The sequence below is a fragment of the Girardinichthys multiradiatus genome, chromosome 2, assembly GCF_021462225.1.
Source record: "Girardinichthys multiradiatus isolate DD_20200921_A chromosome 2, DD_fGirMul_XY1, whole genome shotgun sequence".
Taxonomy (NCBI): Eukaryota; Metazoa; Chordata; class Actinopteri; order Cyprinodontiformes; family Goodeidae; genus Girardinichthys; species Girardinichthys multiradiatus.
In genome coordinates, this window is record NC_061795.1 from 2,088,268 (window position 1) to 2,102,678 (window position 14,411).

Sequence of the window (14,411 nt, forward strand, 5' to 3'; positions counted from 1 at the left end):
GGATTTTAGGTGACAACTGAAAATAAGAACAAATATTTTAGACCTGATGTTAAGCACAGTTAAGGGGGAGATGGTGAGCGATAATTTGGGCTTTTCTTTTTAGCCGTAGAAGCTGGGTACCATGCAGTCAATCATTAACTCTGTATACCGAAGTATTTTACATTTAATGTGAAACCATCTGTGTGACAGCTGAAGCTCGACTCAAATAGACCATTTATCAGAACAATAATGGCAAACTTAGCAGACCTTAATCTGACTGAATTGCATTAAGAGAGTTGCAAAGAAACAGATTTCTACAAACCTCAGTGAAATAAGGTAATGTTGCAAATAATACCGCATAATATATCAACTCAACGGTCAAGTTTTAATATTTTCTTTTATAAATGCATGGAAATAACCTCTGATGCACCTCAGAAGAACTTTAGTAGATACATCTGTTACTTTGGTTGTGAGCTCACTGCCTTGCAGGGCATTTTTTAGACAGCAGCATCATGGTGGCAAACAGTGAGCTGCACAGACAGACTGAAATAGTTCACATTACAGTCATGTTACATACACAAGAGAACAGTCTTGTCTTTGTGTGGGACAGCCGTCTAGAGCTGAAGTGTAGGACTCCATCTCACATAGTTAGTTGCATGAATGCACAAGAAGCACACAGAGAGACAGAAATAGATACATACGTGCTTTAGACTGTCTCTCATTGTGCTGTTGTAAAAAAGTAACTTAGTGTTTTCGCTGTTTACCCCCGTGTAACGTTACTGCTCAAACACCTGCGAAACCTAACTGTCAGATTAGCTTTTACTGCTATTCATGTCGTTTAGTAACTTTGATATTTAAACTCTTTAGATAATATTATAATAATAATGAAATTGTAGCACAAAAGCCAACAAATCTAGGCTGAGATTTATCAAACCTTACTGTTATTTGCGATTTAAGTCTCATGAAATATAGGTTAAGAAAAACTCTATAGTCTTGTTTGTTTGTAGTTTTCCACAAACTGTGTAGGAGATGCAGCAGACATGTGGAAGAAAGTTCTCTGGTCAGATGAGACCAGGATTGAATTTTTTAGACCCTAGACCTGCACACAAGGAAACTGTGCGCTGAAAAACATTGTACCACATCCTGAACACATCATCAACTCATTGGTGGTGGCAGCATAATGCAGTAGGGGTGTTTTTCCTCAGCAGGGACAGAGAAGGTGAGCAGAATGGATGGGAAAATGTGTGGAGATAAATACAGGGCGATCCTGGAAGGAATCCTATTAGAAGATGTACCAAGTTTATTTGCTGGAGATTTATCTTCCAGCAGGACGACAACCCTAAAACGTCCTGCCAGAGGTGCAGTGGAATAGTTTAGATCAGAGCAAATTCATGTGTAATAGTGGCCCAGTCAAAGTCCTGACTTAAATTCAATATCAAGTTAGAAATCTTAAGAGAAAAATGGAGAAAAGATTTAGTTGTGTCCAATGGGCCGAAGCATATCCAAAACACTTGCAGCTGTAATTGTAGTGAAAGATGGCTCTGCCAAGTATTGATTCAGAGAACCTGAACACTAATGCATGCCACAATTTTTGATTTTTTTGTAACATTTTTTAGTTTCTTCTCACTTTACAACTATGCACTGCTTAGTTTATATAATTGACATAAAATCCCTAAACATTTGGGAAAAGTTGTTATCAGCTCCAGCTTTTGTATGAATTCTTTGTATTTTGACATGTTTAACGACACATACGAGTCATCTTCATACTTAAAAAAACGAATAGTTCATCTGTTATTATACATATATAAAGAATAGTTTCACATTTTATATACCTATTTAGAGACAAGATTTCCACTTAAATGGTGACTGTGGGTTAGTGTCAAGAGTGGTTGTCTCACACACCGACAGTTGTGGGTTTGATTCCAGCTTCCTCATGTCAAAGTGCCCCTGGACAAGGCACTTAACATGAAGTTGCCCACCGATCTGCATATCGGTGTATGAATATGTGCATGTTAATGAGTGCGATTGGGTGAATGTGGATCTAGTGTAAAGCGCTTTGAATGGTCGGTATGACTGGAAAGGTGCTATATAAGTTCAGTCCATTTATCATTTAATTGCTTTATCCTAACATTATCCTTTACTCCTGACTATAGACACAAGAGTCTCGAAATTTAATAAGGCCCTCTATATATTGAGGACCTTATTAAGACCTTTTTTGACAGGAATTTTACTTTGCATTTTTTTTTTTGTTCTAGTCCCTGTTTTGATGTTTGTTTTACTTCTGGTCAGGCTCTGGAGGACACAGCAGCAAAAGCAGCAGAGGAAGAGAAAAAACGCCTTTTGACCCACGTTGAACTCCAGGACCGCTACAAGGTGGAGCTTGAGAGAGAAAAAATGGTATGTCATTCAACTCTGCCTTCCAGTAAAATATTGCACCACAGCAGGTGCAGAACCACACAACATGTATTCAACTTTCTCTTTAGGTGCTATTAAAGGATTGATGTACAGTTCCTAATATATCTGACTTAGTATTGTTTCTCAGTGAGATGTAGCAGGGTTTGTAGTCTGTTGTAAGATTGAGACATGCTATTGTTACTGAAACACATGTGGTAATTGCAATGACCATGAAATGTTGGAACTAGTACATCACTTCCTGTGAAAACAACATGAAATGGTGAGTGCACAGTGTGGGTGTGTGATGAGCTTTCTGCAGAGATGTTTATCTTTTTATTTTCTCTTAGACAGCCCTCTCATCTGTCTCCTACAAGACATTTTAATTTCCATTTTATTTCTTTGTTTAGCAATACATCCTTTAGCCTTAGTTTTTGTTGCATCCAACAAACAGGACCGGTACAAGAATTAAGTTCTGTACACCATACATGCACTTTTTACCCTCTTTCATACACTATTAGTATTAGCTGATGACCTGTGTGTTGGTCCTGATGTGAGTCCAGCTGGTTGGAAACTCAAAAATAAAACATTTTTCTGATCAGTGAAGGCAAAATACAAAGCTCTCTACCAGGCTGTAACAACGGTTTTAACGTCTTTGGTGTTGAATTTCACTATTTCCAGCATCAGTGAAGTGATTAAAAATGAAATCAAAGGAAGCAGAGATACAGGCTTTATAAAAGGAAATGTTATTTTGCACGACCCGCGACCCAGTATGGAAGAAGCGGTAGAAAATGACTGACTGACACACAGACTGATTCCTGTTTAAATTGTCATCTCTGTAGTCGTTTTGTTTTTAAAATGTTAGTAAAAACCTAGTTTGCTGCTCCTGATATAAATAATTATTGACTTCTCCTGGCAGGAAGGTTAGTACTGACCTAATTAGATGGGAAGCACTTCTACTAATACATTTAGTAGAAGCATTAACAAGAAGAGGAATGGATTTTTTTATTTAACAGGTACGACAGCAGATGGAGGAGCAGGTGGCCCAGAAGTCCTCTGAGCTGGAGCAGTACCTGCAGAGGGTCCAGGAGCTGGAGGACATGTACCATAAGCTGGAGGACGCTTTGGAGGATGAAAGGCGTGCCAGACAGGATGAGGAAACTGTCCGTAAGCTGCAGGCACGGTCAGTTCAAAGGTGGAGGACATAAATTATACTATAGAGAGGAAATTACAGGCAGATTTGAGGGTTTCTTCCTTTTTTCACCATATATGAAAACAATATATCACTCATACAACATCTTTAACATCAGTTTATGTCCAAAAAGCCTTCTGAGCTGTCTGCTTCTCTTTTTTTTGTCAGTCTCACCAAGTCATTTATTCTTTTTGCCACAGTCCCAGAACATTTCCTCTCTTGTCCTTCCTTCCTCTCTGCTGACGTTAGCTTTCCACCTTGCAGTTGGCTAAACAGCAAAGAGTGTGTCATTATGTGTGTTCTTAAATTAAATCACTGTCTGAATACAACAACCTGGCCTTTAGTTGCTGCTAAATGGATTTTTCTTCATCCATGTTTTCCACTCGTTCAGACCCTTAATCTAAATGAAATCTCAGGTCAAGCCAACAGCACAGTAAAAGGCAGAATTTATTGGTGGGAATTAAGACTATAGGTGGGGGTTGGGTTTTTGTTTGCTGCTACAAGGAAGTGTGGTATCACTTATTATGAAATAGCTATACTGAGCTTACTCTATTTACTTAGAATAGTAGGTAATATTAATGTATACAGACAAAATATGAGAAACTTTGCAGTGACAGGAGAACCAAGATATTCAGTCTCATCAGAGCCAACCTGACCTTTGTTGTCTACAGTTTTTCATGTGTTTAGTTAAGGTGCTGAGTTTCTTTGTGTTTTTGGTGCATCAAACCAGACACAGAACCACACATGGTCTTGGTTTTTTGTACCTTCCTCTTAAAAATGACTCAATGACCTTCAGAATGGTACTGATAAGGTAGACAGAATATAAAAACTACTTCTGTGAACCCTGACGTTTAGGCCACAGACAATAAAGGCACCACAGTGCCACCTACTGACCAAAACAAGAGATGCATCGTTGTTGGTGCATACATAAAATAAATGTGCTTCTTTATGTTTCAGTAAGTCACCAGAGAAGAAGCAGTTGTCCAAAGTATTGACAGCAGGGCTACCAAAAATTGTTCCACCATTGATTTTGTTAAACACAATGATTTCGTAAGATGGGCTGTTCTTTCTCACTAAACATACAGGTCCTTCTCAAAATATTAGCATATTGTGATAAAGTTCATTATTTTCCATAATGTCATGATGAAAATTTAACATTCATATATTTTAGATTCATTGCACACTAACTGAAATATTTCAGGTCTTTTATTGTCTTAATACGGATGATTTTGGCATACAGCTCATGAAAATCCAAAATTTCTATCTCACCAAATTAGCATATCATTAAAAGGGTCTCTAAACGAGCTATGAACCTAATCATCTGAATCAACGAGTTAACTCTAAACACCTGCAAAAGATTCCTGAGGCCTTTAAAACTCCCAGCCTGGTTCATCACTCAAAACCCCAATCATGGGTAAGACTGCCGACCTGACTGCTGTCCAGAAGGCCACTATTGACACCCTCAAGCAAGAGGGTAAGACACAGAAAGACATTTCTGAACGAATAGGCTGTTCCCAGAGTGCTGTATCAAGGCACCTCAGTGGGAAGTCTGTGGGAAGGAAAAAGTGTGGCAGAAAACGCTGCACAACGAGAAGAGGTGACCGGACCCTGAGGAAGATAGTGGAGAAGGGCCGATTCCAGACCTTGGGGGACCTGCGGAAGCAGTGGACTGAGTCTGGAGTAGAAACATCCAGAACCACCGTGCACAGGCGTGTGCAGGAAATGGGCTACAGGTGCTGCATTCCTCAGGTCAAGCCACTTTTGAACCAGAAACAGCAGCAGAAGCGCCTGACCTGGGCTACAGAGAAGCAGCACTGGACTGTTGCTCAGTGGTCCAAAGTACTTTTTTCGGATGAAAGCAAATTCTGCATGTCATTCGGAAATCAAGGTGCCAGAGTCTGGAGGAAGACTGGGGAGAAGGAAATGCCAAAATGCCAGAAGTCCAGTGTCAAGTACCCACAGTCAGTGATGGTCTGGGGTGCCGTGTCAGCTGCTGGTGTTGGTCCACTGTGTTTTATCAAGGGCAGGGTCAATGCAGCTAGCTATCAGGAGATTTTGGAGCACTTCATGCTTCCATCTGCTGAAAAGCTTTATGGAGATGAAGATTTCATTTTTCAGCACGACCTGACACCTGCTCACAGTGCCAAAACCACTGGTAAATGGTTTACTGACCATGGTATCACTGTGCTCAATTGGCCTGCCAACTCTCCTGACCTGAACCCCATAGAGAATCTGTGGGATATTGTGAAGAGAACGTTGAGAGACTCAAGACCCAACACTCTGGATGAGCTAAAGGCCGCTATCGAAGCATCCTGGGCCTCCATAAGACCTCAGCAGTGCCACAGGCTGATTGCCTCCATGCCACGCCGCATTGAAGCAGTCATTTCTGCCAAAGGATTCCCGACCAAGTATTGAGTGCATAACTGTACATGATTATTTGAAGGTTGACTTTCTTTGTATTAAAAACACTTTTCTTTTATTGGTCGGATGAAATATGCTAATTCTGTGAGATAGGAATTTTGGGTTTTCATGAGCTGTATGCCAAAATCATCCGTATTAAGACAATAAAAGACCTGAAATATTTCAGTTAGTGTGCAATGAATCTAAAATATATGAATGTTAAATTTTCATCATGACATTATGGAAAATAATGAACTTTATCACAATATGCTAATATTTTGAGAAGGACCTGTATGTACCCTAGTTAAAGGATGATTTTTTTTCTCTCAATTTTGCTGCAGTAAAAGATTACTTCATTTTACTAATTCTTTACTCATCGATACCAGGGCTGAAAACAAACGTGTCTGCCTCTGTACAAGACCTTTTATTACATTGCATGTCTGTGTGTGTGGAGCAGGTTGCTTGAAGAAGAGGCTGAGAAGAGATCAGAGTTGGAGCAGATCCACCTGCGTCAGCAGCGGGCCATCTCTGAAACTGAGGCGGAGAAACAGGAGCTGGAGAAGGAACGTCTGGCCAAGGAGAGCGCCCTGCAAGCTGCAATGAAACAACTGGAAGAGCTGGAGCTAGAGAGGCAAGGGGCGCTGGAGCAATACCAGGTCAGTTAGCAGCAGGTCAGTTAACAGCAGGTCAGTTAGCAGCAGGTCAGTTAGCAGCAGGTCAGTTAACAGCAGGTCAGTTAGCAGCAGGTCAGTTAACAGCAGGTCAGTTAACAGCAGGTCAGTTAGCAGCAGGTCAGTTAACAGCAGGTCAGTTAACAGCAGGTCAGTTAACAGCAGGTCAGTTAACAGCAGGTCAGTTAGCAGCAGGTCAGTTAACAGCAGGTCAGTTAGCAGCAGGTCAGTTAACAGCAGGTCAGTTAACAGCAGGTCAGTTAGCAGCAGGTCAGTTAACAGCAGGTCAGTTAACAGCAGGTCAGTTAACAGCAGGTCAGTTAACAGCAGGTCAGTTAACAGCAGGTCAGTTAACAGCAGGTCAGTTAGCAGCAGGTCAGTTAACAGCAGGTCAGTTAACAGCAGGTCAGTTAGCAGCAGGTCAGTTAGCAGCAGGTCAGTTAACAGCAGGTCAGTTAACAGCAGGTCAGTTAGCAGCAGGTCAGTTAACAGCAGGTCAGTTAACAGCAGGTCAGTTAACAGCAGGTCAGTTAGCAGCAGGTCAGTTAACAGCAGGTCAGTTAACAGCAGGTCAGTTAACAGCAGGTCAGTTAACAGCAGGTCAGTTAGCAGCAGGTCAGTTAACAGCAGGTCAGTTAACAGCAGGTCAGTTAGCAGCAGGTCAGTTAGCAGCAGGTCAGTTAACAGCAGGTCAGTTAGCAGCAGGTCAGTTAACAGCAGGTCAGTTAACAGCAGGTCAGTTAGCAGCAGGTCAGTTAGCAGCAGGTCAGTTAACAGCAGGTCAGTTAACAGCAGGTCAGTTAACAGCAGGTCAGTTAACAGCAGGTCAGTTAGCAGCAGGTCAGTTAGCAGCAGGTCAGTTAGCAGCAGGTCAGTTAGCAGCAGGTCAGTTAACAGCAGGTCAGTTAACAGCAGGTCAGTTAACAGCAGGTCAGTTAGCAGCAGGTCAGTTAACAGCAGGTCAGTTAACAGCAGGTCAGTTAGCAGCAGGTCAGTTAGCAGCAGGTCAGTTAACAGCAGGTCAGTTAACAGCAGGTCAGTTAACAGCAGGTCAGTTAACAGCAGGTCAGTTAACAGCAGGTCAGTTAGCAGCAGGTCAGTTAACAGCAGGTCAGTTAGCAGCAGGTCAGTTAGCAGCAGGTCAGTTAACAGCAGGTCAGTTAGCAGCAGGTCAGTTAGCAGCAGGTCAGTTAACAGCAGGTCAGTTAACAGCAGGTCAGTTAGCAGCAGGTCAGTTAACAGCAGGTCAGTTAACAGCAGGTCAGTTAACAGCAGGTCAGTTAACAGCAGGTCAGTTAGCAGCAGGTCAGTTAACAGCAGGTCAGTTAACAGCAGGTCAGTTAGCAGCAGGTCAGTTAGCAGCAGGTCAGTTAACAGCAGGTCAGTTAACAGCAGGTCAGTTAGCAGCAGGTCAGTTAACAGCAGGTCAGTTAACAGCAGGTCAGTTAACAGCAGGTCAGTTAGCAGCAGGTCAGTTAACAGCAGGTCAGTTAACAGCAGGTCAGTTAACAGCAGGTCAGTTAACAGCAGGTCAGTTAACAGCAGGTCAGTTAGCAGCAGGTCAGTTAACAGCAGGTCAGTTAACAGCAGGTCAGTTAGCAGCAGGTCAGTTAGCAGCAGGTCAGTTAACAGCAGGTCAGTTAACAGCAGGTCAGTTAGCAGCAGGTCAGTTAACAGCAGGTCAGTTAACAGCAGGTCAGTTAACAGCAGGTCAGTTAACAGCAGGTCAGTTAACAGCAGGTCAGTTAGCAGCAGGTCAGTTAACAGCAGGTCAGTTAACAGCAGGTCAGTTAGCAGCAGGTCAGTTAGCAGCAGGTCAGTTAGCAGCAGGTCAGTTAGCAGCAGGTCAGTTAACAGCAGGTCAGTTAACAGCAGGTCAGTTAACAGCAGGTCAGTTAACAGCAGGTCAGTTAGCAGCAGGTCAGTTAACAGCAGGTCAGTTAACAGCAGGTCAGTTAGCAGCAGGTCAGTTAGCAGCAGGTCAGTTAACAGCAGGTCAGTTAACAGCAGGTCAGTTAACAGCAGGTCAGTTAGCAGCAGGTCAGTTAACAGCAGGTCAGTTAGCAGCAGGTCAGTTAACAGCAGGTCAGTTAGCAGCAGGTCAGTTAGCAGGGTGTATTCACACTTGCCACTTTTGGTCCGCTTTAAACAGACCAGAGTTCGTTTCCCCCCTTGGTCCGGTCTTTTTGTGCAGGTGTGAATACACTCCAGCGAACCCTGGTCCGGACCAAACAACCGGACCGAGACCCACTTTTTGAGGTGGTCTCGGTCCACTTCCAAACAGACTCTGGTGCGGTTCGCTTATGGTCTGAATACAAACCGGCCCCGATCCAAACCAACTACAAAAAGCGTACGTCTCTTTGGACATAAAAAGCCACCGTAGCCGGTAGCAAAGGTGTGTGTTGTAAGGTAATCATACCTGATAAGCTGTGTGTTGCTTAGCAACGCTACTGGCTTGTTGCACGTAGAGAACGTCGGCGTTCAGCACGCGTTCTCCAACAGGGTTCCAACATTATAAATGTAACGTCTCAAAGTCTGTGTTGAATGAGCTGCTCTTCAGCCTCACAATAATATTACAGCTTTAATAACAGCATAAATATGCAGAACAGAGGAGCTGAACGTCTACAGATGTTTTCCTCCATTTCCAGGTCTGTGCTCTGTCCCGCCCCCGTCATTTCTGTCCAATGGGAGCCATGATAGTCACCTGCGTGGCTTTGTTTACCAGTAATAGTTCACTTGTAAAAAGTACAATGTGAAAACAAACCGCACCAAATGAAAAAAATAAAGTTAGCTTTTGGTCCGGTCCAAAGAACTTTCCTGGTGTGAGTACACCCTAAGTGTCAAGTTATTTGTTAACAGAACTAAAAAAAAATAGTTGTGCATGTATATCAATAAGGTTTCTAAGGTAACTTCAACTTTCTGTGCACGAATCAGACGGTGATGAAAAAGCTGGAAGATGCAACTAACAACACCAAGACCTGGAAGCACAAAGTGGCTGAACATGAAGGGATGTTACGGCTCATTCAACCAGGTAACAACCCTCTGCTGTCTTTCTCTGTCTTCTTATTTCCAGATATGAAACAGTCAAAATTTCATTTAAAAAGAAGAGGAGGCTGGAGGTATTTTAAGGTTGCAGTTCCATGATTATTATTCTCAGCTGGAGTTCTCAGCTTGGTCCTTTAAGTTTGTTTTTGCAATGTGACAAAATGTGAACTATCCCCTCATTTTGATGCCCATTTCTTAAATGAGCGAATCAAGTAGTACTGGGTTCCCAAACCTTTCTAAATTCTGACACAAAGTAACACTGACAGAGATCTGTAACCTCTGCTATCACTGTCTCTGGCCAGTTGACTGAAAAATCGTAAAAATCTATTTAGAAAATCTCACTGGCGGTGTAAACTGCCCAGACAACCATAGTACTGTTCTTTTCCATTGATGACTGTTTCTGTCTTCTAGTCGTTATGAGAACCAATGCTGTTAGCAGTCATTTATTTTATTTTATTGGATTTGTCAAGTTCAAACTCAGCTTCACCATAGCGGGGTCCTGACTCCATTCTGGAAACAACCGAGTGAGTGATTCAGTATAATATTAAATCAGGAAAGATAACCAAAATAATCATGCAGAGGCTCTTCTCTTATGGTAATATGATACCACTGTGGAATACAAATTATAACAGAGATTTTTACTACAGTTGAAAAATGTATTAAGATACATGAAAGTTAATTGAAAAGAATAAATTAAATATGACTGAGCCTCTTAAAACACAGGTAGTTTGCTCAGACATGCAATCTGTATCTTGATTTCTTTTTCATTAAAAACTAAGAAAAGTGAAGTTACTGTATGGTTAAACCATGATGAAACCATACATAATGATGACACTGAACACAATGTATATAAGACAGGACGTTTCTCTGAAATCCTGTCCATTATACCAGCCACACCTGCTCAATCATCCAACACATGTTTCAACAGCACCTGCATCCCTCTCATCCCTCCTGGCAGCACTTGTATCACATCTTTAAGATATTAATTAGAAGAAATCTGCCGTTAACACTTGCTTCTGCATTGCTCACAAATGTCACAACAGTTGTTGCTGTACAGAGGTTTCTGCACAGAGAAGCTTTCTTTTTGCACACATGCTCTAGAAATGAGAACCTCTACCTCCATTTTTGTTGGCTTCTTTGCTAACATTGTGGCAGTGGTGGTTTTTGCATGAATGATGCCCTGGGCAAGCCCCTCCTGCCCTCCAACAAGCAATTCAATGCAGAAAATCATCTAAGAACCTAGTTTGAAAGAAATGCCGTGCAGTCCTGCACAAAACATGTAACATGGTGACTCTCATCAACAGCAAGCTCCACACATTGGGGCACCAACTCTCCACTGATAGCACATGTGTAAAGGCAATAGAAAACATGGTTAGTTCAATTGGATACTTTTTTCATCAGGTGCACATGCAGCCACCTTTTTAATGCCGCCCTGGGAAATTGCCCACATGGCTAATATCAAACATTGCCACTGTGTGACAGATGCAGGAAATGGAGGGAATAAATGACAACACAGGAGAGTCGGCATGCTTGTAGCTGTGACATGTGGGTCTTACTGGTAAAACAAAGCCAGGGTCATAAGAGGAGTGCTGTGGGTTGGCTTTGCGGCCATCCTGCATGCGTGTGCAGAGATAATTTGTTTTTCCGGACATTTATGCCCTATTTGGATTTGGATAAATTGATATTCAGACCTGTTCGTATTTACAGGTTTCACTGTAAGTGTTTACAATATTTCAACTGAAATTCTTCTGTTAAGAATAATGTTGTTTTGCTTGTCATCCACAGGTTCCAAAGGGCCACAGAACATTACAAACTGGGGCCCGGCAGCCTTCTCTGAGGCTGAGCTGAGTCTGCGGGAGAAGCAGTGGCAGGAGATGAAGAACCAAGCTGCGCAGGCTCAGTAAAGCTGCTGTCAGACTTCAGTCTCAAGCATGTCACTAAATCAAAAGGCTGATAAGATGTGCTGTGTCCAGTACAACTTACAGGTAGTGACTGGAAGCAAACCTGGTGACTGGATTTTCCAATGGGATATAAATACCCGGTTATTACAATACTGAGGCATTTTTATATTAGTAGAACATGAATTAATTGGTTCCATTAAATGAATCTTTAATGTTGTCCACTTGGTAGCAACAGAATAACTGCTGTTAGTGTACAACACTAAAGACTAGAGCTGGAGTTTAACATTGTGTCCCTTTTTTAGCTCGAATCCAGTTAAGACTTACAAAAATATGCGGAAAAACAGAGGAACAAAAGCAGCTTTGTTTCATCATAGTTTAACTGTATTTAGCAGACAGTCCCAGGCGCCAATTATAGGTTGTAAATACAAGAGAACTGTTATGCTGAAGTTGTAGACGTTAATCTGAGATACCTTCACAAATCCAGTATATGTGGCACATATTTAAAAACTAATGGTTCATTCTGATCCAACATGTGTGCTCCCACACAGAAACATAACAGGTAGCATCAAAGTTTTATTCACCCAACACACTAATGCATTGGTATCAATGAAGCAAGTAGACATGGTATTCATTTTGATTTTGTTTTTATTTTCTACTGTGTGCAGTCCACATTTATTGGCATCTGTGGTGCAGATGTAGTAGCATAATCTAACAATGACAACCTTAGAAAAATCCAACCTATAATATGAGTACATCTAACCAGTGGGCAAATAAATCACACCTGTAGAAAATTGTTTGAATAAAATCAATTATTTGTACGCCCACCCTTGATGCTTTGCATGATGATCACAAAAACATTGTGCTAAGCCCTGGAAAAAAACCCAGCAGGTAAAAACTCCTAGTTACGAACCACGTCTCTTTGATTATGCAATCCCAGCCTGTGATTTCGGTGGATTGCCTTGTATGATGTGACACGACAAAGTGATCTATTATGGAGGATTTGTAGTTTCATGTTTATTGTGGGACTGGGATGTAAAAGGGGCTTTAGTCTGGTCTGACCAAAAGAACCTGCTCCATTTAAAGTCCCAGACAAATTTAGACATCTTTACCTGTTTATGTCTTTCATGGTTGGCTAGACAACGTTTTGTCTGGTATCACTCCTGAACAACCAGTTGGCATGTGGATCGTGTCTCACGGTTGTTATGGAAACTTTGTAACCCTAAGATGCCACACTTTGCTGCTGTTCTCCATCACTGGTTGGTGGAGACACCATCCTGCTCACTGTGCATGGTGGGAAAACTTAAATAGGGTCTTTGTTAAGCTTAGTGGCCAATGGCTTGAAGAAGTGTCATTTTTCTTCTTCATAAATGAATAACATTACAACCATCCCTGAGCATCCTCTTCATCAGACTGTCTTCCAACAAACAGTCAGAGGCTTCTCCGGATCTGCTGTAATAGCGACCGCTACAGGAGATCCTTCCTGCCCACGGCCATCAGCATCTGCAGCAACTCTTGGAGTTGGAGAAACTTGGATAATATGAGTTACAACAACATTTAATTTCCTTTTGGGATTAATAAAGTGTTTTCAAATTTACTTGAATTTATTTTATAACCCAGAAAAATATGAATTCATGCAAATAGTAACAAGTTCTTTGAATCCAAACTTAAAGATGTAAAGAATGTGGTAAAAATGCCTCATATACATTTATTTAAAACAAATTGTTAAGAACACCAAATTTGTGCAACCTCTGATTTTTTTTTTTTTTTTAACCAGTTGTTTTTAAACGTTTTCCCCACTGAATATTGTACTCAGAAGGTTGGACCTTCCTAAACGTCAGTGAGAAACTGCTACTGCAACCAGTAAATGTGGAGTTTGCTGTAATATCATGTAGGAGCATGGAACAGCAAGCTAGTTATTCTACCATTCCTTCTATATTATGAACTGTCAGTACAATGTGTTGTTTTATCAGTGTGTATTGTCTGATCGGTTGATTAATGATGTGCAGCTAATGAAAGGAGGATGTTGGGTTTTTTTAATCCTTCCATCCAGAAACCCAGATGGAGAACTAAAGAGTAATCCTTTGATAGATACAACAGTCACATTTCTTTAAAACTTGGGACTCCTTGCATAATGGTTCTGATATAAAGTCTGTATTTTGAGGGTATGAGGGAACATTGTTGAACATGCCACTACCTTATAAGTTCTTCCACTATGTCCCAATGTTCTGCTTGTATTTCCCAAGCCATCAACCAGTTGCGTTGTGGTTCTTACTGTTAAAAAAGGGTCGTTTTTGTGTCTAAAAATTCAAAAGCCTTTTAGAAACTAAATCTGTACAATGCCTGGAGTCTTTGGGACCGTTTAACAGGGAAATTAGACCGTTTGAACATTTTAACAACAACTTTATTGCTTGTTACAGTTTTTGCATTCACAAAGCTGTCTCTAAAAACATATGTACAACTTCCTAAATATTTGTATCAACGTCCAAGCACTGTTTAACTAGTTTGCTTGATCTAGGCCATTCAGAGCCAACGTCCACTACAGACAGGATTATGAACTGCTGGACATCTTTACTGTACTCTTCTATTAACACTGTCCTGATTTACTCTTGCATGTATGCATGCGTTTGTAAAAACCTGGAGACTGAACGGTGTAATAAAAACTATTTCTAATAATCACGTTATTGAGTTTAATTTATTTGTTTTCAACCCAACATTACATTCATTTTATAGCTGTTTTTACTACAGTCATTCCTTAATTGTGAAAAGATTATTGCCATTGAAAACCAAACTGAGAAAAAGAATGATTTAGTCAGTGATGGAGGATTTCTCGTT

The 14,411-nt window shown here is 41.2% G+C and overlaps 1 protein-coding gene across 1 annotated transcript in view; it reads left to right on the forward strand.

The window, feature by feature from the left end:
* Positions 1-14,255, forward strand: part of swap70b (switching B cell complex subunit SWAP70b) — a 47,414-nt gene extending 33,159 nt beyond the window's left edge. The window contains exons 8-12 of the mRNA XM_047393107.1: positions 2,269-2,376; positions 3,387-3,553; positions 6,420-6,618; positions 9,568-9,664; positions 11,464-14,255. Of these exons, the coding sequence (XP_047249063.1) occupies positions 2,269-2,376; positions 3,387-3,553; positions 6,420-6,618; positions 9,568-9,664; positions 11,464-11,582 (690 nt within the window). The 3' untranslated portion in view covers positions 11,583-14,255. The remainder of the gene's footprint in view (positions 1-2,268; positions 2,377-3,386; positions 3,554-6,419; positions 6,619-9,567; positions 9,665-11,463) is intronic.
* The last annotated feature ends 156 nt before the right edge of the window (positions 14,256-14,411 follow it).